This window comes from Pempheris klunzingeri, chromosome 13 (genome assembly GCF_042242105.1).
Source record: "Pempheris klunzingeri isolate RE-2024b chromosome 13, fPemKlu1.hap1, whole genome shotgun sequence".
In the NCBI taxonomy this organism is placed as follows: domain Eukaryota; kingdom Metazoa; phylum Chordata; class Actinopteri; order Acropomatiformes; family Pempheridae; genus Pempheris; species Pempheris klunzingeri.
The window spans coordinates 15,357,629-15,384,817 of NC_092024.1; the positions used below are offsets into that span (position 1 = coordinate 15,357,629).

At 40.2% G+C, this 27,189-nt stretch overlaps 2 protein-coding genes across 2 annotated transcripts; one reads left to right on the forward strand and one right to left on the reverse strand.

The window, feature by feature from the left end:
- Positions 1 to 960: 960 nt before the first annotated feature.
- On the reverse strand, positions 961 to 16,521 carry kcnk10b (potassium channel, subfamily K, member 10b). The gene is made up of 7 exons (XM_070842799.1): positions 16,467 to 16,521; positions 13,083 to 13,498; positions 5,002 to 5,119; positions 3,334 to 3,494; positions 2,957 to 3,149; positions 2,720 to 2,862; positions 961 to 1,614 (listed from the first exon to the last, which is right to left on the reverse strand). The coding sequence occupies exons 1-7, from the start codon at positions 16,519 to 16,521 to the stop codon at positions 970 to 972; spliced, it is 1,731 nt and encodes a 576-aa protein (XP_070698900.1). The 3' UTR covers positions 961 to 969.
- Positions 16,522 to 20,656: 4,135 nt separating this feature from the next.
- spata7 (spermatogenesis associated 7) lies at positions 20,657 to 26,853 on the forward strand. The gene is made up of 12 exons (XM_070842802.1): positions 20,657 to 20,754; positions 21,639 to 21,701; positions 21,801 to 21,890; positions 22,064 to 22,111; positions 22,712 to 22,815; positions 23,002 to 23,468; positions 23,576 to 23,621; positions 24,819 to 24,940; positions 25,036 to 25,086; positions 25,250 to 25,327; positions 25,500 to 25,557; positions 25,714 to 26,853. Exons 1-12 carry the CDS (start codon positions 20,712 to 20,714, stop codon positions 26,341 to 26,343), a joined length of 1,800 nt encoding a protein of 599 aa, XP_070698903.1. The 5' UTR covers positions 20,657 to 20,711; the 3' UTR covers positions 26,344 to 26,853.
- The last annotated feature ends 336 nt before the right edge of the window (positions 26,854 to 27,189 follow it).

Sequence of the window (27,189 nt, forward strand, 5' to 3'; positions counted from 1 at the left end):
AAACACAGATGCAAACATGCTTGGTGAGTAGCAAAATCAACAGCATCCCATTCATTAATTAAAAATCCATTTAAGCAGTCTGATGACATTTGTGATGAAATGAAAGTCTTATACAAAAAAGGTTTTCTCAACATTATCACAATCTCATGGCCAAAGTTGATTAAATGTGTCTGTAAATGTATCTGTCAGGTGAATACCAGCTTTTGAGAAGACAAAAAGAAACATTATTACAGCCATAATTTCAAGATTTCAAATTAGCCTGCATCAATTAACTGCTGTGGTTGTGTTCTGATAACCATGCACAATCAAGGTGAATGATTTGTTTTTATGAGCTCTTGGTATGTAGTAGTGTATACCCAAAGGTTACATTTTCAAAGTCACATACCATGTAGGAGTAAATGTCACTGTACAAGCATGTAAATGCTTGAATTCTCTATTGATCCAACAGAACCTCCCACCCTCCATTCATTAAGCATAGAGGTCCTTTTGTAGCCGGCTGCTGAGCTAAAATTAGCAACCACAGTAAGAGATGACAAAGCAGAGATCGATAATGTTTCTGAAGATGGATGACATGAAGCTGACTCTCTGAATGTCCCGCCCACACTGTTAAAAAACAAGATTCAGCATTAAGCTGTTGACCAAGTCTCTCAGAAGAGTCGAAAGAGCTGAAAGACAATGAAAATGTAAAGATAATTCATGTTTTTATGTAGCCCATTGTTCAGTAACATCCACTATGAGGTATTTTAACTACAGCCTCTTCTGTCTCTGTCTATTCATTCATTTTTGGCAACATGTTTTCTTCCCATGGCTATGGCACGATGACTGAATTTCCTGGGAGCAGTTCCAATCTAAGCATAGGAAACAGAAAGGCACATTTCTTGATATCTCAAAGGACCATGCACTCTTGTTCGAAGTCTCTGTCTCTGAATTTTTTTCTCTGTCTCTGAAGTGACGTCTTCCATTCAACACCTAATTGTTCTCCTCATCTTTGGCTTGAACTGGTATGAACCCATTCAACTTGCTTCGCTCTACTGCATACTGTGACAGGTTTGTCAGGCTGGTGTTTCCCTCTTTCCCTTCTCCGTTTTCCTCATCTGGCTCCCCATCTTCTTCTTCCGTCCTTTCCTCGCCCAGCATGGCACTGCCATTGTTTATGCCTATGCTCGCCCGTCGTGCATCTTCAGGAATGTTTCTGCGTGGTTCACGGTTTTTGTTGCGTCTGGCCAGTTTGGTGAGGGATCCGAAGCGCAGGTTGAAGAGGTTCTCCTCTGAGGAAGACGCTGTCTGTTGCGCCTGCTCACTCCCCTGATGGTCATATGGTTCACAGGCCCCCTTCAGCCTCAGGTTGTTGAGCTTGGTGTCGATGCTCTCCTGGGAGGAAGTCTTGAAGCGGCCAGCATCCAGGCTGGCGAACAAGGCCCGTTTCTCTGGAGACAGCATGTCCAGGGAGTGAGCGCGCTGCTCCAGGCCAAGCTGACGGCGCTCCATGCTGCGGATGGTGGCGGCCCGCTGGAGCTTGTCATGAATCTCAACGCTCAGACGTCGTCGCGTTTCACGGAACTCAGCTCGTACATTTGCCTTCCACTCAGCTGCATGAGCCTTAAACTCGCCAACCTGTGAGAGGAAAATATTAGGGACAGATGAGGAAAGCATATGGGGAAGAATATTGCTTCCTAAATACCCTAAAAGCCAATTTCTCCATCAGCTTCTTAGTATGAGTGATGGGGTCCTGACTGATAGCAAAACTGTCCACTTGAGTTGGAACAGTTTTGTTGATTTCACATAACAGAGTTTCGTCTTTTACACTGGTTTGACTTTGACCGGGGAGGGTTTGAGGTGGAAAATGTGCTCTCCCATTAGAATAAAAATGTGGTGACATTTGTGTGCTTATGTATGCAGAAATGTCACCACAGCCACACAGTCCTGATGAAGGACCTCCAGACTTTGATTTCTGCTTATTTGGTGATTAATATTTAAAGCTAAAGAGAAATACAGTTGAAAATTATTCAACCCCCTATGCAAATTAGGTGTATTGGCAAAATTTACAAACATTTACAATAAGAGAGCACTTAACAAACCAGATATTTGATGTGCTCTATCTCAAGCACACCTGATGCAACTAATAGGGCCCTTGATTAGTTGCATCAGGCGTGCGTGAGACATCTGATTTGGGATTCTACTCAGGGGGTTGAATAATTTTGAGACTACAAGAGTCATTAAAAGTGGCATGTTGTGTTGAATTTGGAGAAACCAACTGTAATATTAGTTATGTTGAACTATTTCAGTTGTTGTTGTTCGAGGTGTTCATTGAACACAGCTGAAAGTTTGTGAATTTTGCCAATACACCTAATTTGCAATGAGGGTTGAATAATGTTGAGTGAAACTGCATGTAATCTTGTAAACCAAGCTTTTAAGGCCTTCAAAATAAAAAATGAAACCGCATGATAATCTCTCGAGTATGATAAACTGACATGTACTCTAAGAGTATCAATAACTCATTTTCTCATCTGTCTGTTCTGTCTGGTGAAAGAGTTGCACATCTTGAACACTTGAAACAATAGCAGCCTGCTACAAAAGCTTTTGACGAGGTTTAAGTTTTAAAAACTAATAAGGAAAATAAGAGAGCAGACACATGGTTCAGAGGAAGCAGCAGCTGAGTGACCTTTTATTTTCTACCTCTCTAATGTAATAGTGAGCAGTGTAATTGAATGAGCCCTACCTCCTCTTTAGTCTTTTTAGACAATACTCGAAGCCAGTCTCCAATCATGCTGAGGACAGCTGCAAAGTACGCCAAACCCACCAAGATCCAGAACCACACCAGAGGCTTGTACCACTTCATGTAGTCGATCCTACGGTTTCCACCTGGAGGAAAGGGAAAATAGCAGCGTGATCCAAAATAAATTGCAAAATGCTCATCTACATCATGACAGAATAGCCATCTGTTGCATAATTTTACCTGCCACATAGTCTCCTATTCCTACTGTGGTGAGAGTGATCACAACAAAGTAAATGGCTTCCAGTGTGGTCCAGCCCTCGATGTGTTTAAAGATGACAGCAGGGATGGTGACAAAAACAATGCAGCCAGCCAGGATGAACAGGATGGTTGACGTCACTCTGATCTTAGTCTGGCTGATCTGTTTGTGTTTTTGCTGAGAGAACCAAATAGGAGATGCTATTAGAGCAAAAACAAGCAATTACAAAAGATCATCTGAATATTTGGAATAATACTGCATATTGGAGCTTTTCATTCTCATACAGTATCACTAAGACCTGCAACACATTACAACAAATTAACAAGGAACAAGCAATATGTTGTGATACTTCTCAACTCACCCTGAAGATCCTCTCAACTCTCAATATGCTTTTCACAAAGATGGTCCCCAGCTGATCTCCAATCCCCGCCAACAAGAAGCCAAAAAGAGGAATGCCAAAAATGGCATAAAGGATGCAGAAGATTTTCCCGCCCTCCGTGCTGGGAGCTATGTTCCCATAACCTGTCAAAACAAAGGAGAATACACAGAAGAGGAGAGAGGAAAGGAAAAAGAGGATGAATGAGTGACGAAACATGACATTAAGGCGAAGGAAGGCTGAGAAGACGTGGTGAGGAGGGAACAGAGGAGGTGGAGGATTAAGAGTGAAACAACCAAGACATTCTTATGCAACACAATCAATTGAAGGTCTTATGTAATGCCAATTAGTTCCTCTGGCAAGGGTCTGCGTTATGAATAAGTTCCTAGAAAGACAGCAGTTAGTTTTCCCTTAGAGGAAATTGCGTTAATTATGGCCCTACAGTTACGGAGATACAACAAAGGAGTCAGCAGGACAAGGGGCAAAGCATACAATATATTTTACCCAGTGCCCCACCAATTTCAGCCTGTTGTGACTAGAATATTAGCATGACATGCATTCTATTTGTAGCATATTTACTGAAAGCCACTGCTCAGCAACGTATTAGCAAATGGCATAGTTAATTATATCTCTAGACTACACCACGACAACAGGTCAGGGACATTGTGTTTTTTCCTCTCACTCAGTGAAGGAACATGCAGCTAATAAAGAGAAAATAAATAATTTAATGTATTAGCTTTGATGTTGAATTCTGGCTCATGAGTGGAAATATTTCTATTGTAAATCAGGGACAGGCTTTTCAGTTTCAAATGAAAAGAATTTTGAATCATCTATTTTTAATGTTGGCCTTGTAAAAGCAAGAAAGCGTTTTAAGGGGGGGAAAAAAGCTCACAGAGAGACCTTGACACTAAATACAACCGAATCGTCAGCAGTGTCTGTTTTGTCAGCATTCTCAATAATGTTGATCTTCACAGGTTGTTAAATCCCACACTGCTTGGGCTTTGCATCATTTAGCACAATCTCACAGTGGCAAAGGGATTTGTAAAACTCACCTGAGGGCAGTAATAAGAGGGAAGGATTTACACAGCTTTACAGAGATGTGTAATGAGAAAACACCTTTGACAAACTGAAAGGACAAATCTCATGTAAAGCATTTAAATGCCCTTTGAAAAACGCATTATTGCCCATTAGTGTTGTATTCATGAGCTCGTGTTTTTGGAACATTTTGCTACAATATACACAATTTGCTACACATGAGCAATGTTGCCAGGTTGGGTGGATTTCTATGAAGCCCCAAAGTGTTCAATATTATATACATAAATAAGTTATGTAATTATGAAGAAGATAGTAACATCAATGACTTATGTGAAATATATAAATGAAATGATAATTTGCAGAAAAAAATAATAACAATGTAAGAAATTATTAAGTCTCTACTCGTGGTATGAAATTGCATTTGATATAAATGGACTGAGCTTTAAGTTGCTTTAGGTTTTAACATTACACACTGTAGTGACTAGGAAGGACAAACTGAAGCTGAAGGTAATTGAGCAAAAATATGTTAGAAATGAATAATGAGACACACATATGGAAATGCAAATGCACATTTAAGTGGTATCAGAGCATTAAAGAGTGTATTATTTGAAATGTTACCTATGGTTGTGATGACTGTTCCAGCAAAGAAGAAGGCACTGCCCAGGTCCCAGTAACTTGAATTGTAGGATGTGTCTCCAATAGGACTCACTCCTGCACTCACAGCATCTATAGCATGCTGGAAAGAGCAAACTGTATAAATCATACTGATCATAATTCTAAGAAGAGTTCAGGGTCACGATCGCGTGCAGCTCAGTAGACGGCAACACAACAAACACGTGTCATAAGCCCCGATGGCTTGAAGAGAGTAATAAACCCCCACCTCCTGCCAATGTTTCTGTGTTTCTGTGTACAGGTGTTGGTTATGTGTGTCCGTGTGTGACCCCTGTCACTGATTGCATAACACTTGTGAGATAACTGAGGATGGATGGCGTGTGAATATCTCCAGATCAACCTGGAAGGTCACGCTACCTGATACAAGAGAGAAGAGAAAAAGAGAAAAAAGGTTGATGGGAAGATCGTGAAAATGGGGGAAGGGAAATAAGTTCCTTTTGAATTATATGTAGTTTAGAGCCCAGCTGGTTATCCAGAGCAGTTTTCCCAACCTTTTTGGCTTGTGACCCCCTGAAATGAAGCCATGTCTACCTGCAAACCCTCATCACATTATACATGTTGTCACTATTGTGATCAATTTAACCAAAGTGTGATTTTCCTGAAGATGTAAAGAATTTAGGAAAATAAGCATAACATTTCCTGCAATCAAAACATTCTATAAGAAAATCTAAAATCACTACACTACACACAAATACACCATCACTGGTTTAACATGTACATTAAAATCAAAATCAGCCATTATAATGTCAATCTATGAAAACATATAATATCTATATGCAGTTTGTGCTAAATCTGTTATCATTCCATGTCTGGCTCTTCACATAGAGCTGTTCCTCCACTCAGCACTCTTACTCACACTGACTACATAAACTTTCACTTGCAGCAGGAAGGCTTTTACCTCCCTTTTCTTCCGTTTCAGCCTTTTCCATCAGTCCCACAGCTTTTTTTTTAGCCCCAGTTTGTCTAGTGTGGGGAAAACATTAAGAGGCCGCAATGCTCTGTGCTTACTGCATCATTATTCTCATCGATCTCTGTCTCTGCTCCATTATGTAGCAATGAGAAGTTAATCTACTGTATTCTTTCTGAATTCCCTGTTTATAGACATTTCATAAGTAACTCATTAATTTTCTTATTTCTTTTTCGGTGCTGGGCTCAAATAAACACTGGTTCTGCAGCCATGAAAGTCATCGTGACAAATGAATTCAGAAGAAAAATAGCTTCAGCATTTACCATCATTCCTGATGAGGTATACTGTAGAGCTTCTTCATTCAGAGCAACCCCCAATCTATCCATGCAAGCTGTTAGTGAGATACAGGTCCATCTAATAAAATATGTATCAACTCTCGTGACATACATTTCAAAGCAGACAGAGTGAAGGACCACTTTTATCCACATCGCTGCACATGCCTACTCATAATCATGCATGTGATTACCTCAGCTCCATCAGTGCGGCCCCTTAATGAGATTGTTTTTTGTATCTAAAATTAGCCAGTTACAGTAAAGCTATTTCACACAGCTAATTTATAGGGGTAAAATCAAAGTAGTAATTAGATAATAAACCCCAAATAACCCAATTCTGGCATCAAGGGAGAGCTATAAATAGTCTAACAATGTGTCTGAATACTTTATGAGAAGATCTATTTTTATCTCTAACCCTTTTCACAGCCAAGTTCATGCTGCATTAGAGATGTGGAAAATCCTCCTTCTCCACATGCCCTTTTGAGGCGTGAGGATGGTGACTTTGATTTGTGTTGCAGCATATTAATTAGGACAACAAATGGTGATTTTGTTTCACACAGACTCTCTCAGATATTCTTGCAGACACACAATCATGGTGGGCTCTTCGCTAATGTGTGTTTTAATTTTCAACACGGCAGGATCATTACAGAGCAGGCTAACTCGCTGCAGATTTTTATCCTCTCAGTGTGTCTCTCTACCCCACAGCAGGTGACGGCAGTGATCCAACCAGCATGGTGTTTCACTCTCTCCTTCACCCACCCTCACTCTGAGCCAGAGCCAAGCACTCTCTTCTGCATCACTTACACTAATATCCATTGCTTTACTCCAGCCACCCTAAAGCATTCAAGCTGCACTAAAGACTGCCAAACAGCAAGACTCGAGTCAATCACAGATAAGGCTGAGTTGAAGTTGCATGCACCTTGAACAAAATCCTGCCTGCTTTTGCTTTTGTTTGTTATTTATTCATAATTCTTGTGATTGTCTTACAGTTTTGACCCACTGAAATGAGTACTGATAATACTCAGATCCTTTACTTATCCTAAGTGAAACTATAGTGACCACATTGGAAAAATGCTCCATTACAAGTTTCCTGCAGCCAATTCATCATTGGTCATTGTGCCGTTTTGACAAAGAGGCCTAACAACGGAAAATCATGTAATGCAGGTTATAAGAAAATTTTTTTTGCTGTCGACTGTGTGTCCTCATGCAGTTTAACTGCAGGTAGCTCAGTGTTTGTAATAGTTTATTTGGAGATAAGTGACTCATCAATAAATGAAGCTTGACTGGTGTCAATAAGAGAGCGGCTTCACATCGTGCCAAAGTGTGAGTCATCCCAAAGGCGCTGGGAGAGCCAATTAGGTCTGCTGTCTTTGTGGGCACACAGTAAGTGGGTGGACAGCACTGATACAGGAGCAGACATGAGGAGGTCAACAGAGAGTGCGCGGACACATACTCACACACGTAAAGCCAACACAAACCTTTACATCATTTTCTTCCATTTTTCACATACACACGAATTGTACGTATACGCGTAAGTTGCCGTTTTTCTGTCAACTCCTCTGCCAAACAGTTTGACAACAGTGAGTCACCACTGCTGTGTGGCCACAGAGTCTGAGTGACAGGCGTGACACAACACGAACAGGCCGATAACGGAACCCGTTAGAAGACCAGACAGACTCTGTTATGGGGTACTTGTGAAGAAGCATGTCCTGAGGGCCTTTTCTTGAGACAGCAGAAGAAAAAAAACCTGTCATTTGTCTGTGTGAGCTTCACACATAGCATGATATTCATTACTCAATGTTTAGGCTTGAAGTACCATCATTACCAGTTAGAGTGATAAATCAATATTATATCCCCTGATTTAAAGTGATTGTTTCACACGATGGGAAATGTACTCATTCACTTTTTGCTGGTTAGTTGAAAAGATTGATACCACTCATGTCTGGACAGCTGGCCAGGCTCTGTCAGAAGTAACAAAACCTGCCTGTGTGTGGTCAAGCTACATTAAATAGACGCCATCCATCATGATGCAGACATAACGTTAAATCCATCCATCCAATGTCAGACTAATAGACTTTTAACAAAACTTGAAATGCTTTTCTTTCAATTCAGTTGTGTAAAGGGTTGAAATTCATGTTAAGATGAGGAGCCCGTATATATTTTTATTTTTACTGAAAGATTATCCTAGCGGAGGCTGGTACTATTTACAGACAAAAATGAAAAGACGTCAATCAAAGATCAATTTTGGGATGAAAAGGGACACAGGACAAGGCAAGCTAAGATAAAGAGAAGGTGATGAAGATAGAGATGAGAGAGGAAGACCAGGTACTGCCCACTATGTTCAGGATAGGATCATTTCAGGATTTGGTGATTACAGTGGAACTCAACCTATAGGCTCAATTTAACAACAACACAACCACCTAGAATAATTACAGTGGAATAATATGGTATTATTGTATATATATTTTATAACGCACAGTTTGCTTACATTTATGTACTGTTTGAGACAAATCCAAAATGCAAACTCAAACACAAATATGAAATAAAGAAGGCGTGTATAAGTTTTATGAATTATTTTTGATACACATAAGCAGCAGAGACAAGTGCAGAGTCACAGAGAAATGGGCAAGCAGTGAATACAAAGGAGAGAGAGCAAAGAGGAGTAACCTGACGCGCCAGATGGTTTGTTCCACAGAACCATCTGGGAAGACGTCCATAGAAAGTGCAGGAAAGGGCAGGAACGTTTTTTAAAAAAAATATACTTGGCAAGTCATTGGATGAACCATCTGTCCATCACCGTCTGATACAGGCCAACTTCAACCAATCAGATCAACAAACCATATAACGTAGTTAAAACTCTTGCTGAAGCCTAGCATCATGTTTGTTGTTTTTAAACAAACGCTTCTTGCTGTTGTGGCTGTCTCACAAACACGTAACCTGGAGCCTGGCAAGGCAGCTTGGATCATTTATTGCAGAATTTAATCTGATTCTCATGTATTACTGCTTGACAGAACTTTTATGCCACTGCAGATGCTATTGTTGTCGAATACTTGTTCTCCAAACGTCTTGAAATGCACATTTCGATCAGGGAAATCAGACAGAGCTGCTGTTTTCCCGTGTTTTCAGTCTTTGAGCTAAGCTTTGCTAAACAGCTGCTAATGGCAGTTTTGTATGTTTACTGTATAGATATCAGAGTGGTATTGATCTTCTCATCTAATTCTTTCAATAGGTTAAATTATTCTTTTGATACATTAAATTAGTCTTACAAGTTGTGGGAAATTTCATACTGGCAAATAACTCCTTAGCCATCAGTTCCTGGTGAGACATGCTGTCATATGTTATCTCATGTATGTGAATCAGATCATTTGTACAGGACACAGCCTTGTCTGTGATTCAGCTGCTGCCACTAGCACTGCTGCTTTGCATCAGGAGGTTTGTGACTGCTGGCCTGTGCAATGAATAATTGATTCCCTCCGGACCCCAGGCACCATGCAAGAGGTTTTTATTCCACACATCTCCTTAGGAAATACTGTCATTGATTTCTTTTTGTACAAACTCTAAATAGCGTTTTTGTGGCTTAAAAGTTGAGCATTGCATGGGGAGGAGAAGTGAAAAGGATGCTTATCTGAAAAAAGAATAGAAGGACAGAGGTGGGTGTGGAGAAGGAGAGACAGATAGGCAGCCCAATATTCACTGGGGCAGTGTTGGTCAAATGAAGCCACTCTAGCGAAAAGTGGAGCACTCCAAATGCTGTGTGGTAGGTTCTCTCTTTGGGGTTATTTCAAGTTGAAGAGAATAAGAAGACCCCACTTTGGTGCTAATGTTAATCTTGTGTTTATCATTCTTAGACTACATGATAAAAACATGGAAAGCAAATTATTCCAAAAAGATTCTTGACTATTTGCATGAGCTACTGTATTTACATATCATGCTGCTAATTAGGTACTCCTGTTAATAAAAGGGATTTGAGATTTGGTCTTTACTCTCCAAAGAAAATCTCCCTTGATAGTGCACCCTTGAATGTCCCTCTCTTTTCCTTGTAAACATCCTCTGCAAAGGTGTATTTGACTGATCGTAGTCCCACATTTTTCTATCACCAAGCTCCCTCACAAATCAAACTTTCCACACAGCCAACGGCACGCCAACACATCTCAAATCATTTTCCAATCCCGCTTCCAGTTGTACATGTCAGCTTGATATAGTGACCTTAAATCTCGACCTGTAATTCTGGGTGTAATGTCAGAGAGCTGCGTGAAGCATTGCAAGACCTTGTGTTTGGCTGACACTGTAAAAAGACACTGTAAAATGCACAGTTAAGTCGTGATATGATGGGAATTTTTTTTCCACGCTTGTTGTCTGGTCCAGTTCACATTGATATTGGTTGATAATAAAAACTTTACAAGCCGTATTGGTAAAATGTGGAACATTACATTGACAGCATGTTTCAGGTCAGCTTGAATGTACTGTATGTCACAGTCAGATGTCAATGTTTTTAACAACTGGCCATTTTGTCCAGGTTCATATATGATCAAAATGATATTATGGTTAGACACACTTTGATAGAGTGTCATGTATCTTAAGTACCAGAGAGTCATTCATTTCCTGAATCTTCTTGGCTCATTCAAAACACTCACTTTCACTGCATCTCTTAATAAAATATGAGACATATCACACAGGATTTTGACAGAAGAGATGGGTTAAGACAGAATTTGCTGTTGTGGCCGTGAGCTAGTTTCCTTATTTAAAATGTGTGGGTGTTGTTGAATCCTTGCTCTGGAATTTCATACTGTACTACTACATTTATTATTGAAGGTACAAGGCATTCAGATACAACTCAGTCACTAAATCTAGTTCTCAAAAGAACTCATTGTGATACTGTAACAAAACATTTAGGTTTTACACACTGGACCTACAGATGTAGGCTTTCTACTATCACCATTTGTTTACATATGAAGTGAAGACACAACAAAAGGTGGCAGTGACTGAGCTTATTCCCTATGAGGATCAACATCTTAGGGCCATTATGTTACATAAAACTGCACCTATGAGCACACAAGAGATGTGAAGTGTCTCTGAGGCGACCCTGGATGTATTATTGTGCTTCCTGCTGATGATATTTACTTATCAACTGTCATCAACTGGGGGCAGAGAATAGCAGGACAGAAGACACCTAATGATCTTACTAACTGGAAATGTTGTGACTGAGTTCAATGTAACACATAAACCCTCGACCAGGTGCCCTTGATTTCGCGAGTGGACAAATCCAACAAACCCACTCACGTACATATTTAGGTGCTAAGTGTGCCTAAATAGAGGTGCTTAGTAGTAACAATCTCAGCAAAGATTTACAGATACTAGAATTTGTCATTTGATAAAATTCAGAAAAAAATGAAAGCAACAGGTACGGACGCTTATCTATAGTAAACATCAAACTGGGTATTTCACAATAGCAGAGAGGCTGAGTCGGATTAGAGTAGGCAGAACTGAAGCTGAAGATCTAAAAAGATGATTCTCAAGCTTCTGTCTCCACAGCAACAACATCTAAACTGCTCAAAGTAAGTGCTTATACAATCTAATTATGATGACTGAAGCTATAAATACTAATTTATGAGGAAAAAACAAGCAGCCATTAATGGTTTGAGCATGGAAGTTCATTCTTGACCTTGGAAAGAGTAAATGTGATAAAATGGTGTCAACTAAAAAGTCCACTTGCTAGCTTTTTCTGAGCCTTCAACAGCATGTCGTTATCATTTGGAGACATATTTCTGGCAACTTGGCAAATGTAAGTCCAATATTCTCCTTTTAGCTCTGTTATTGGTCTACCAACTCCTGGGGTTCTTTAGCTGTTAAATGCTCTAATATATTCACCAGGGCCCTGTCAATCACTTAATCAATCAATTATGGATACGTGTTATAGACAATGGATGGATATGGATGGATATTCACCAGGTAGCAGCTAACTGTGTCTGTCTGCTATTTGCCCTCAGCAGGTAGTGTGCGGTAGGCTTAAAGCTTAAATGGCTGCCTGCTGCAACCAAAATGACTGAATGAAAGCGGTGATTGTGAACCAAAACAATAAAGTTGTGGGCCTGACAGCTAAACAATGAGCTGAAACTCTCAATCTAAAGCTCCGTACAGCAAAGGGAAGCTCCAGATTGTCTCTGTGATAAGTCTCCATACTGTTCATCACTACGAGTGAGCTGTTTCATGTCGTCATTTCATACACTGTTAGTATTAAAATATCCATTACAGCTTCTTGAAATACGTTGTTAATGATTAAAACAAACATGATACATGTTGTTACATAACAACGTTTATGTGGACATGAGCAAAAAAACAATCTGCAGCAGCTGCTATCTGTCGCTGGACACTAGAATTAAAGGCATCATCTGGTGAAGGACAATCTGGACCTGAAAGGAAGCAGCACCCAAGCTTTTCGAGATCATGTGACAAGCTAATGAAAGCAGAATTAATTACCCTGACAACCCCTGATTACCCCTGATAGCAATCACCATCTAAAAAACTGCTGGTATGAAGGTTAGTCCTCTGACTTTCTTCTTCTTATCTACCAATCAAATTCAGTGACACTCAGGATTATTTAACAGATCATTTTCATTAAGTTTTTCTTATCTTCCTGTCCTGTTTCAAACTAATCTGTTGGTGATGAATAGTTCAGCAAATTTAATGTACTATTCCAAGGCCGTCTGAGCGGCTGGCAGGAGAAATTTCTCACCATGTGTCACTTTGTCTGAAACTCCAAAGTCTCATCTCCACTCTCAATCACTCACCTTGATGAGTGCCTCCAGCTCATCAGGGGTAACACAGGGGTGTCTCTCCAGGAAAGAAGCCTTCTCCAGAGTGATGCTGGTTTTCTGGATGCTCTCAAATGGCTGCTCCAGTGCCCTGAACGCCAGACCTCCGCAAACCAGGTAAAGAACGACCACGATGAACACCGCCAGCACTGTCTTCCACTTCATAACTGAGTGGAGTGCCACTGCCAAGCCGTCGTAGCTGGCGTCCATGCTGGCCACCACACTGGCAGAGCGGGAGGAGATGGACAGCCGTGGCAGTGGACAGTGGCCACTGGTCTTAGGGTCACAGCCCATGGGGTTCTGCATGGTGGCCACACTGGCCTGGACTAGACTCGACTTCGCCATGCCCGACTGGACCTTCTTGGGAGGGACCAAGTTGGTTTGGACCGCCACTAGGAAAGAGCAGAATAGATTCATTTCTGTTTTGTGTTGCTTTGAGTTGTAGGATGCCAAGACAGAAATAGTACATTCTGTGTCTTCTGAAAGTGATTCTGATGATTTTAGCCAAGCAGAAATTAACAGACTGTTCTTAAAATTTGCCTGAAGACTCTGTCTGAATCTGTTACAGACTAGATATGAAAAAATGTGACAGATTGAGTAATAGAACAAAAATTCTGGACCTGGACCTGGACAATAATGGAGTGCGTCTGGTCTGCACTCTGAACACTACTGTCTGACACCATAAACAAAAACTTGTTACAACCATTGAAAACGTATAACCTCCCATTTGGGGAATTAGATTTCCTTCTTTTATTCTGAGCTATTAAAGGGCTTTTCACAAAGCTGACTGTCAAAGCTATCAGAAAAAATACCTGTTATCCAGCCTGCAGCTGCGTCAAGGCCAGACTGTGGTGAGACTCACTGTCATCTCAACATCTTGCCATGCTGAGCATTTCATGTGAGTTCTAAATTTGTTCTGTGAAAAGGAGCCTCAAAGCTCCACAGCTACTGAAAACCTCATCGGTAGGTTATTGTAATGACTGAGCAACCAGAAAAACATCCTGAATTTGGGTCAATAATCAAATGACTGGTTGAATATTTCATGGATGTACATGCACAACAAGGAAAAGTAAGAAAAACATTAAAACACCACTTGCGACGGTACCCGTACAGTATTAGTAGACTGTAAGAGATGGATAAGTGCCACTTCCAGTCACAGGCTTCTGGATGGGTTTTATAATAAATGCATGTGTGCTGGAGCAGGTCAGCCAAGTCATGGGCAGCACCTAGGAGGCTGCCAAATGTAGATTCCTTTAATGTTTATAAAGCATTGTGTAAGCTATTCAAAGCCCCGGCCTTCACCCCTGACGCCCCCTCCTCTCTCAGATTGGAGAGCATTGCGTTCCTCAGAGCCAGAGGCGGAGCTTGTTTTCCACAATGATGCAACACTGAAAGGTAGGAATAAGAAATGGACTTGTTTGAGGGAAGCACTCTTTCGCTTAATGGAATAGCATCATTTATGGGATATGCTAAGTAAAGTCTGCGCACTCACGTGCACACACCCCACCCTGATGAGTCAAGGACGTCCAGGAATTGTGTCATTCCCTGATCCAGGAGCTATGAATCTTGTTAGCTAATCCTTGTATCATGAGTGAATCAATAACAGCAAAGTGGTGTCACAAGCTTGGGAAGGTGCAAAACTGCCACTTTCAATTTACAGTATATGCCTTTAAGGGCGGTGGCTGGCTATTTTTAGAACATGAGATGAATTAGAAAATTAAGACTGAGAGGTGAAGCAGCTGACAGACAATGACAATACATCAATATTTGATGCTGTTCTTGATGCTGGTCATTTTGAGGGATGCAGAACATTTATTGGTAAATTCATTAAAATTTTGGACAGACCCTTGGCTAGTCTTTTTAAGACTAATTAAGACTAATAATTGATTAATTGCTTCTCATTTTATCTTGTGAGCGAAATTGAATAAATCAGCTCTATTCACCAGGGCAGATATACACTGCAGGGCAGTCCAGAAAACTGGACCTTAGTACAACTAAGTGGCAATCAGTGATGAAATGGAAGTAAAAGGTTATGAGTCTTTATCTAAACCACAGAGGCAAAACCAAAACTGTGATAATTTCTGAGGCTGTGTGACATTCAACTAAAATCCTTTTCAACCTACCCTACATTTGCTTCATATTGATTTTTGTAAATGAAATTTGGCCTGAGTGGAAAGTAGTGCTTTTTATCTGATGCTATCTGACACGGTCTCCTTAAGCCCTTGCTCTCTGTCTCCAGATTGTCTGGCCAAAGAAGAGGAAGAAACATTCTCCGGAGACTCAGGTTTATCGAAGAGATGCTCTGCAGTTCAGCCACAGAAAGAAAGTAAATGTGTAAGTAATGATGAGGATTTTTATGATGATGACGAAATGTTGCATTAGTCATTTACCAAACTATTGGGGCACAGTTGTGGTGGGACACATAAAACACTCAGCTTGTCAACATATCAGCGTGTCAGCTGCATCTCACGTGCACAAAAGCCTTATTTACCCACTAGTGGACTAAATACAAGCCAAATGTAGTGATAGTAAACACGAGGGCAGATTTTGGGTTGGCTCAGGTCGGCTATTGGCCCGGTTATTCCCTGTGGCACTAGACAGGTTGTAGGCGTTTAAATCACCAGCTGAGCCTCAAAACCAAGCGTCAAATCAGACTCAGTAGCACAGAAAGGCCAGGAACTTCCGGTGATAACTAATTTCAAAATAAAACAATTAACGTGGTAGTTGCAAAACGTAGACAGTTGATCAGTCTATCTGTATTTATCTCAAAAATAAAATTGAAACATTTAATTGCAAAGGAGAATAGCAGAATAATAAGAATCACATTAGATGCCATGGAGGAGGAGTCATGGCCTTTATTTTGTAAAATAGTTATATTCCAGCCATGTCTCTCAAAAATTACGCTTATCTGATATTTATAGCGTGGAATTTTTCAGATATTTTTTCCCGAACATTATTATTATTTTTTCTATGCAACAACTTTACATGCATTTATTTTGACGTCTTTTCCTGTTTCCCACTGATCATTCCTGCCACCTTGAAGAGGCTGAGGCTCCGCTCCCAGCAGCGATGCCTTGTGCATCTGAGCACAAGGGTGGAGAATAAAGAAATACACCCACCCCCCCAAACCGCTTTGTCTTGGGTTCCTTTTCATAGAATAGATACAGAGGAAGTCAAATAAAGAAAATAATGAATAGGAAGCCGTCCAAAACTGTTCAAGGTTGTGAAAAACGGAGCCTGGTGTGATTTATTGTGTGTCAGGTATCTCCATGAGATGAATGAGATTAGGAGTACTATTAAAAACACATATATATATCTGAAGTTGTCGGACAATAAAAAAAAAAAGCATCATTTACCAACCTTGTTCAGGGTCCCAGTTAACTTGTTTCCTCGGGTTTTCTATTGGAAATTTCATCTCTATTTCTGTTCTCAGTCAAAACGTAGAGGAATTGGTTCAGTGCGATTATAGAGATACAGAAAAAACAGCCAAATCACGAGGAATTCTTCCCCCACATCTTCTCCGCAGCATCTTTGCGTGGATGTGGGTGTAAATTGTACGGAGGATTAAACGCATCTCAAAACCGCATTGTCTGCCTCTGCTGCCTCCCTCCTGTGTGTGTTTTTTCTCTCTCCACCTCGCTTGGACGCGCGGTGTTGGTCTGACAGACTGAGGTACTTGTGAGACCTTTCACAGGGCTGTCGTACCAGACCACATCCAGTCTCTCCCCCCTGTTTTTCCTTCTCTCTCTCTTTCTCTCTCTCTCTCTCACACACACACACCAGCGGTCCGATCCACTAACACAGCCCAGACAAGCAACTTTACCCACGCGTTCAGCAAGAACAACGGTGAGGGATGCTCTCCTCCCTCTCATCCCCAAAGCGCACCGCTCCACCTGCCTTTTACTATAACTAGCCGGAGGAAATCTGCTTCTAGCTTTTTGCATCAGATACATTTTCAGTCATAGAAAGCTAATCCGTTTATAAATACTCACTCTTGTGTTTTTTCCTCCCAAAAACTGGATTATCCTCTTATCGTTTGGCAACCGGCGACCGAGCACATGGCGCAGGGCGGCAAGTCAGAGATGTACGCCAAATCAGCAGCAGATTTAAACCATTACATCATTCACATGTATGAGAATCGGTGCATTATTTATGAACTGAGATAACTAAAAGACAAGTCACCTCCTCCATCCCGTCAGATCCCCCAAAAACTGTGTCAAAATCAGGAGATGAGGCTGATTATTGCTATTGTGTAATTTATGAGGAGCTTTTATAGGGAATATTAAGGCTACAGAATAGGTCTGTACGCTTGTAGTGTGTGGGTTACTCTCAAATCTTTGAACTTTTATTGTGCAGCAAAGGCATCCTACAGGTGTTGCAAGTTCTAAAGGAAGGTTATATTTTTAAAAGAAGAAGACCATATTCATTTCAATAAACTGTACAGTTGGCAAAAGCATGTTTGAGAGCTACGTTTATTATTGTCAAAGTGATTTTACTCTAAATGTAACACAATGTTCACCTGCAAAGGCATCATTGGATTATATTGATAATAATCTTTATTTACAATTCTTTTGCAATACACACAAAATTACCAAAACAAACAAACTAAAATTGAATAAATAATATATTCAAACAGTGATTTGATTTAAAGAAAAAAAATAGGAATTGGCCTAAAAACAAGGGTACAAGTATGGGAATGACTTCATATGAAAATGAGTTTTGAGACGGGATTTAACAGACATGCCATGAAAAAAAAGCCATGGCTGCCAGGAAAGTAAGTAAAGCAAATCCAAAACAGTAACACATGTGATTTAAAGACGACACTCAACACACAGAACCAACATACCGGCAGGGGAGGACACATGCATCCAGGGGAAGACGTGGAGTAAAACGCAAGTTGAGTAGATTTGACTTTGTCAGGGCTGGTGAAGAGAGGATACAAGGGTAGAGGTCAAAACTGGGAAGGTAGTTCAAACAGTAAACAAATCCAAAGTCCAACAGTGCAGGCAGAGGTTGAAAACCAGCTGGTAACAGATGCCAGGTCATAGGTCAAAAAAAAAAGATGCTTGAACGCAAAGGCACATGAAACATTTGACGAGATGGCAAGAGAATGAAGGTTGCAGAGTGGAATATGTAGTGAGTGACTGACGAAGGAAGAAAATGCAGGGGGAAAGGTGGGCGGGGAAGGCCAGGCAACTGAGGAGCAGATGAGGGAAGTGGGAGCAGGTCTGTAGATGGGTGGGGCGGTCAGTCAGGTGTTTTAGAAAGGAAGGAAAGTGGAGGACATCTGGTGAACGGGTGAAGAATAATGGTGATTGGGCCTGGTCAAGTGGAAATGTGGCTGAAGATGGAGAGAGATGCAGACTGTGACAGACTTGACTTTAACATTTATTACTGAATTGCATTCTAATAATTGCTGCATTGCAGTCGTCATTAATGTTATTTGCTCCACCTGTGGTTCTCCTGTGTCTCCAAGCTGTGAAAGCGTTGTTTGAATGTGATTCATATGGGAGTAATAACAAAACAAGATGAAGATTCAGATGAATATTTATTCAGACAGCAAAATTACATGAAATTGTTTCAGAGCAGCAAAAGTTTAAGAGCCTCCAGAGACTCCAGCTGTAATTTTGTGTCCAGGCCGATTTGTCAAAGCCAAAAAAAATTTCTAAGCTCATTGTAACTGAAAATATAGCTTTGTTTTTCTCCTGTGTTTACAAGGATGAGCCCACAATGGTGTTTCCAGGGTTTTAACAGCATGAGAGCTCATTAGGAATATAAATGTTGTTTCGTGTCACCCAATTTGGGAGTGCAGAATCATAATGGGCCATTTTAAATCAATTCATTTTCATCTGGTATTAAAATCAAACTGTTAAACATTAAGGAAAACAAAATAAAGCATGAATTGATGTAATGCTGACTATGCTGTTCAAAAAGGCACATGCGACCATCTCACAATCTTTTGTTAGTAAATGACGTGACAGGGTTAAAAGGTCTATCAAACAATACAAGGAACACGGCAGAATATGATGCCGACAGAATGTTCTTACGACCAACATGTACTCAGCAAATCAGATTTTTATGTTTGTTGCACTCTGAGTTTTCCCACATTGGTCTTTTTTTCACACTGCCACACAGTCTGATGTTCAGCAGGCCAGATGGTGCATCCATACCACAAACTGCCTTGAAACTAGCACGTCGGTAATAAACAAGACAGCCAACCAGCCCTCTAATGGTCACTCATAAACTTGGTGCACCTGATAAATATTTCGAAACCCTGGGGAGCATGGATGGCACAGAGCTAATAATCCCAATTTATACACTTCTAGCTTTTATAGCCACCAGAACAACCATAGTTTCTCCTTTTGCTTTTGACACTCGTAGGAAAAATGTGGGTGTAAATAATGGAACTAATGATGGCTGAATGTATTTCAACTGCTTTAGTTTCAGTCAGACTTTTGCACATGCTGGCTTACTGTCACTCTGTCATGGCTACTGGAACACTTGAATAAAATAGTGCCTATTGTACGGTGACGAGTCAATATACCTGCTGTGAAAATGGCCTATAATTAATGAGAACAGCGTAAAACAACACCAGTAATTCAGACCTTTTCTACCTCTCACTGAAGGAGAAATGTAACAACTTCAGTAATAATTTCTCATTTTCTAAAGTAACTCAATATTTTATGCATTAAGTCATAGTTCTTAATTCTGCTTTCTTCTCTCATCTGGATGGAGACTCTTATTCTGGCTGCTCGGTGCCAGACAGGATCCCTGGAACGTGTCAAGCAATGTGAATCAATTTTACTGTTTCAGGACTCCTGAGAGCTGTTTTTAAAAGGCCCTGAAGTTCTAGCTGCTGTCTTGCCTCTTCTTCTGGTGAAAATGTAACTAACTATGCTATTGGGAAGGCAGTTGTATAAAATAAATTGCAAGTACAAGGTCATTTATGTGCAATTCTGCTCTTAATTGGCGGGCACAAGGTCTCCAGTACACACCCCACTGTGTTTTATGACCAGTGAGGACAATACAGGCTGGCTTTTCCTGATGGCTTTTATGGGCTTCTCACTGGCTGTGCTCGCCTCGCCCTCTTTGTCCAAAAATATCACATCCCCACCCTGAAATCCCACACAACACTAACACAGATATTCATGGGGGATGTCAGTCATCTTGTCAGGGTTTCTTCCTGCTCTCTTTGGTGTACCAGAATGAAGTCAAACATGTATTGCATGAGAAATAATTTAGAATTGCAACTGCAATCAAATGTTTTCTGACATGTTGTAATTTCAGCTAATTTTCCTCAGTCAAATGAAAGGTGTGTGTGTGTATGTGTGTGTGTGTGTCAGTGTGTCAGTGTGTGGGTGGGGTCGGTGGTTTGTGGCGTGTCCTTCCTTACGCATGAGCGTGATGACGAAGGCAATCATAGCAACCAGCATGGCGACGGGGAAGCTTTTCTCCGCCACTCATCTGCTTACAAGCTAGCATTAGGTTGTTTCCTTTACGTTACTTGATTATCTTACAGCATTACAATGTTTGCAGTTAAGTACACTGTATTTTCAGGATGTATCCAAGCTCTGCCGTCGCTGCCGCAGAATATTTCTGAGGAAAATGGGATACGCTGAGTGTAACATTATCATGGAATCGAGAATAGGTATGCAAATAGTATTAGCATTAGCTAGCTATTTGGCTAGTTAATCGGCAGAAGCTAATTCAAATTGTGCTTAGCCAGCTACTCAAAGATAAACTGTTGCTGACTGTGTATACACTCACTAATAAGGTTGCAAGTTTATCGAGACAATGGCCCTCCCTTTACTCACATTATTTGTTCTCAAGCCTTAAACTCCACAACTCAGATAGCAACGTTAGCTTTTAACCCAATGTTTGAATTTAGCTACGGTTAGGTGACAGTATTTAGATAGACTGAGCTGAAGGCAATAGTTTATTTATGTATTTATTTATTTAGATTTTTCCCGTGTCCAAGAAAAGGTTTATTTTCACAATCGTATTAGTTTTTACAGTACCGTATTATCATTTATTTCTATATTATAAAAAGATTAGCAGCCCAAATACAAGAAGATGAATAAGCTCAAATCCAAGTAATTTAAAAATAGAAACCTTTTGAAAATAATGTATTTGTTGTTTCACATACGTGTTGAAAAATAAATACATCCAACTAATATCATGGTAGAGCTAGAACAGAAATGTATGAACACTGGACAATTCCCCTGACTATAGGACTGCAAGATTTTTTAAATCATAAATCCATGTAACAATACTCATGATTACTTGACCAATATTGAAAGACCCTTTTTGGTTGTGTAGTCAATAGATCTTGTAAATAATGACACATTCCCATCACGAGTTATCAAAGCGTAAAGTGATATCACTTATATTTTTGACCAGTACACAAAAATACCCGAACGGTATTCACCTGACAACAGTTTAGAAAATAAGAAAACAGCAAACCTTCACATTTGAGAATCATTTATAATTTGTCAATCTTTTAGCTGACCCGTCCATCTGTGTTCCTTTTAGGCAGTGTATCATCTGGACTGGGGTGCAGCCCTGGAGTGAGAGGACAGACTTTGAAAAGTAGTCGTGAGTATTAATGTGCTCTGATATTATAACAAGAAATATGTCAAATGAGTATTGGTCATTTGTAACATGTATTTGGTCTCTGCTTTGTGTTTTTTTTAGCTTTCTGCCCTCTCTCCTCCAGCAAGTTGACGCAGTCCATCATTAAAGACCACATGGTGTCTCATTACAAAAAGGTTTACTCAGCTAAAGGTGAGGTTCATGGCAGGAACACATTATGATCCTTACACTGACATTCAGTATGTAATTCAGCTCCTGCACACATAATATGCTGATATGTCCAAGTGGTAAAAATGTGTATCTCTGTTGCACAATAATTAGATTAATAATCTGTTGTGATTTTACATTTTTGCCTTGTTCCACAGCTGCCGTTGATGCCTCAGTACCCAAAAGCTTGATACTTAGTGTTAAATGTAAGTATTCAAGTATCAAATATTAAATGATTATGTCAAACTCAACAAACTTTTTTGCTGTTGCAATGAAGATGTACTTTATGTTTTTGGGCTTATGTTTATTGGTAATAGATTTCTCATTTTAGCACACCCAAAATGGTTTTTAACAGCACAACAATTAAATTAAAAGTGCTTTTCAGCCATCTAAATGTAACCACTAACTGTGGTAAGCAGAATCAAAGACCAAATTCTGTCTGAGTGCACCAACGCTCAATTGTCCAGAAAGACATGAATCATAGTGCAGACAGAGGAGAATTGCTGCACTGACATTAGTCTCAGTAAGCAACACTGAGTTGCAGCCACTCATCACACTTGAGTACAGAATGCAACGTGTTTTCATCCTCATCTTTTATGGTAAAAGGCATCCTTTCTCCTTATAGCTGTGCTATCACAGTTGATCCATGGACCCTGACAAACTGCACAATCAAGTGCAGTGAGTCTTTGGAATGAATCAAATCTCACAGCAGGTTAAAAGGAGATACGGGTTCAACACAAATGTTAGTTACATTATTTTTATCGCTATTTCCTGTGTCTTTTCATTTTTTAATTTCCTGTTTATAGACAATGACCAGATCAGACAGGAGCGGTTGAGGAAAGGGGGTCGTCCTCAGTCTGCTCACTCTCTCTTACAGAGGAATAGCAGAGCCCTCTGCTCCTCACCCCAGGTAAGAAATCAAGGCAGAGTCAATGAGAGTTTCTCTCATTGATTCATGTGAAGGCAGCATATCTTATGCAGTAGCCATGACACTGCCTGTGTAGAAAAGCTGATGATCACATGCACTCAAAAGCTTTAAATGGCAATTTTTCAGTATGTGCAATATCTGATTGAATATTACATGTTGACTTTTCAGAGCAGATCATCTGTGCAGTATGATGACAGCCCCTACCTCTGCTCAAGAAGTTCCATGGTCTCCAGCCCAAGGTTCAACACCTCCTTTCATGCCAAGGAGATAGTTTATCCATCGCATAAAGTCGGTTCACAGAACCAGTCACATTATGCTCACACAGCAGCAGACACAAAGTACCAGAGCCTAGAGGCAACTTCACACAGAAAGCAGTCGGCGTGTTCACTGGCAGGTTCGGGAGATCCGAGTTGTTACAAGACTTTCAAGGACCCTGTTCAGAAGACATACAGTGGAGACTTGCTCCAGAAACATTCACAGCACTTTACCCAAGACAAACCTTTCACCCCTAAGACCCTGAAATCAGAAAAGAGTTCATACCTGTCAAAGTATCGCTACTACAGAGCACCACGGAGGAAAACTACTCAGGACTGCACAAGGTCAAAACTGAACCGACAGGAGACATATCATGGAAGGTACTTACCCAATATCTCAGTGAGTCTCAAAGGAATGCAATGAATGTGTGTCTTAAAAAAAAATCCCCTTTGAAACATTTTTCTAATGTGTCTATCTTTTTATGCAGCACAAAAAATAAGGAATTCACAGAGGACTTTTATGAGCCATCTCAGGTAATGTTTGAGGATTCAATTTGATTATTCAGACATATTTTGTAATGCATGTAACATTACTTTCCCTTTTTTAAGTCATGACAAATGTCCATCACATGTTATCAAAGTGATGTCTTCAACTTACCTACTTAGTTAATGATCAGGAGCACAAAAGGGGTTGCAATTTCATAATGATATAAAATGTGGCAAGTAGAGTTGATCCATGCCTTTGTTGGTATGCCAGTGGTGGGCAGATTAAACAAAAATGGTAGTAAAGTAAAAGTATTGTTTAGCCCTTTTACATTCAAATAGGTTTCCAACAAGCAATAAAAATTTGATGTGCATGCTAATTGTTATTAAAGAAGAGGCTTGGATGCAGTTGGTCATGTATGTGTGTATGTGTGGACGCATAAATTCAGTGTCCAAAACATGAACTTGAATGTCTTGAATGTCCACTGTTTTGGACATACAAAGTAGATGGTGCATAATATGTCATTTGAAAGACAAACAGGATCTGGATGTTGAGCCAGTGATGTGCATGTGCCTCTTCTGAAAGACACAGGGTCATTTAATCTCCTGCCATGATCATGAATTGTAGTCATCTGACGAAGGGTCGTGGAGAGGGAAGGGCAACACCCCCGTTCCACCTGCGGTTCTGATTGGCTAGGCTATCCTATCTCTTGCTGTCGGACGGTTGCTGTCGTGTGTGTGCTCAGCTGAGTATATAAATGATTTATAGCTAAATGTATCAATAAAAGTAGTGAGAATGTTGCAGCCCAACACAGGAGTACATATCTTTTATGACTGATGTACTCGAGTAAGAGTAAGAAGTATTCTGCAGAATAACTACTCTTAGAAGTACAATTTATTACAAAAATGACTGAAGCACATGTAACTGAGTACATGCAATGCGTTACTACCCACTACTGGTTATTGCATGATTATTTCAGCGAATGTGACTGTAACAGGTTTAGTATTACCCACACTGACTGATTTTTATTACATTCTGTATTCAGTATTCAGCTCAACACTATGAGCTGAGTAGCGAATGATTATTTATCGGTCAAGGCCAGTAATCACTGCGTGGTTTCATGTCCCTTTAAACCACGAAGAGCTCCGAAACTGGTGTTTTTACAGCCACATGAAACATTTAATCATGAGGCAGCCTTGAGAATATTGAATATGTCTTCTCGTTTTACAGTCCTTTTTGTGTTACAGGGATATAATACAGAGCACGAGTGGACTGAGGATGAGTTTAATGACACACGTTTGTCAACATCTAGACAACAGAGTCAGGCACTCAAGAGCAGAGACTATGATTTCTCTGACTTCTCATCCAGGTAAAATCATGAAGTTGAAATACTATGTTGCATTTTAGCCATAAGGCTATAACATATATTTTCTGTGTCAAGTTCTAAACAAATTAATGTTGCAGGGCCTCACCGAGAAGCGGGAAATCTCCCATTATGAGGAGTGTATGTACAGAGTAAGTTCTCTTTGATAATGTCTCATGCTCATAGATATTCTTTTATTTGATATAGAAGAAACGTGTTGCCATATATGTGCCAAGGATTTGACAGTGTGATTCTTAAGGAGCATCTAAAATAATCTGTCTGTGAGGTGAATAATTCTCATCTGTTCATTACCAGGGAAGAAGAACTAATGTACCTTGAGTTCATCTCTGCTGTAACAGAGGATATCTTGTCCAGGGGGCACATCTCTGAGAGGTTTGTCATTGTTTCTATGACTTTTTTACTACTAGTTAAGATGTTAATATGCTTTATGTTGGGCCGAATGACACTTTCTTAATAGCTGAAGCATTTGTCTTGTAATCAAGTAACAGTGGCAGTGGTAGTCTAAGTATCTAAGTAGTCTAAGTATCTTATATTCTTCTGCAAGGGTTCTAGACCGTGTGACAAAGCGTCATATTGACATGAATCGACATCAGCTTGATGAGGTGAGTATTTAAGTTCATGTAGAGTACAAAATATGTTAAGCTTCAAGTTTTGTTTAAGTTTTACACTCACAGCTTTAAATAAATATTTGAACAGTTTTAAATAGTTGTCACAAAAACCTCTGTTCTGAGGATCTGTTTTGCATTGTGTGTTTTTAGGGTAAAATGCGCCACCTTCTGGAAAAGCTGCGTAAAGATTTTGAAGAGCCAGCCAACATATCCAGTACAGAGCTTGAAAAAAAGGAGAATTGTCTACTTGATGTGTTCCTGGGATCAGGAAGGAAACGAGGGAAGGCCAAAGAAAACAGTAACCTGTTCCCTTATGTGTCCCTCAGTACATACTACGATTCAACAGATTATGCTGATCCCCTGTTGGTGTCTACACCTTTATACTCTCCTGAAAGGACTGCTTCACCAATTAAAACAAGTGAAAAGGATGGAGAGGATGACAATCTTGAAAAGGGCATTAGCTCTCCTTGGCTCAGTGAGCATGTGTCTGATAACACAGGAATCGGCGAAGAGGACTTCCATCAAAATCAAATAGACCCAACTGCGACAAACAGAGAAGTCAGCAATGATAGCCATGAATGCACCAGTACAACCAGTGACAAAGGGCTCCATCAAGACGAGGCTGACATTAGTTATGATGGACAGTCTCAAGATCTCGAGGATCTGGGGAGAAGTTTTTCAGAGTCACTTCATGTATCCAGCAATACACACAACAATGCGGAGACTGCTGCTGAGCAACATACAGATACAGTAGCTTCTGTAAGCGATGACGAGTTCTGAGTTTTGCTGCATTCAGGGATTAAATGTCATGTTTTTGTTACCAAGTGAGCGTTTTTACAGAAAGAAATTCAATTTGCAATTTTGCAATTTCTGAAAGTGTAGTTTTAAAGATGTGATTTAACGCTGGCTGCCCCACCGACTGCAGTGTTGTAGTTCTGTTCTGCTTTTCTTATGAGTTTACAAAAGCACAATGAAAATGTCACATAAGCTGACACATCAGACACTTGAATGTCTCATGTGGGATATTGTGAAGCGTGCACATACTTGAGCTGTAGCAGTTGAGCTCCAGAGTTATGCTGATGTGTGGAATCAGTAGTATCCTCTAGTCTGAGTGGATTGCAGTGTGTGTGCCCAGTTAGTATGATGTAGCAGCAGTTTAGTTTACATTTTCAGATTTCTAGAAAAAAAACTGTTCTGTTATAAAGAAACTTATGATGTGTTCAGTGTGTTTGGCTTGACATATGCCTCTGGCTACTAGGAGTTGACTGTCACCAGAAAGTGTCTTTATAATTGCAATAAATTTTCTATTCTGCTTCTTGTATTCATGCATCTTAATTCTAAGACTATGTTACAAAGTGGAAATCACTCAGCGTGCAAACAGCAGCGGCCATTATTACCACATTTTGGATCGTGACTTGTACCATTTTGCAAACAATTACAGAGGGAAACTTTTGAAACATTGCACAGCACTATATGTTTGCGACCACAGCTGTCAGTCGATGTAAAAGGTAAACAGACAGGTCAGCGACCAGCGGGTCCAGGCAGCTGTCCCATTTCTGGCTTTTTCACCGCTCGGCATTCCAGCTGTCTGATGTCATGGCTCCGAAAGCCTCCGTGTATCCCTCC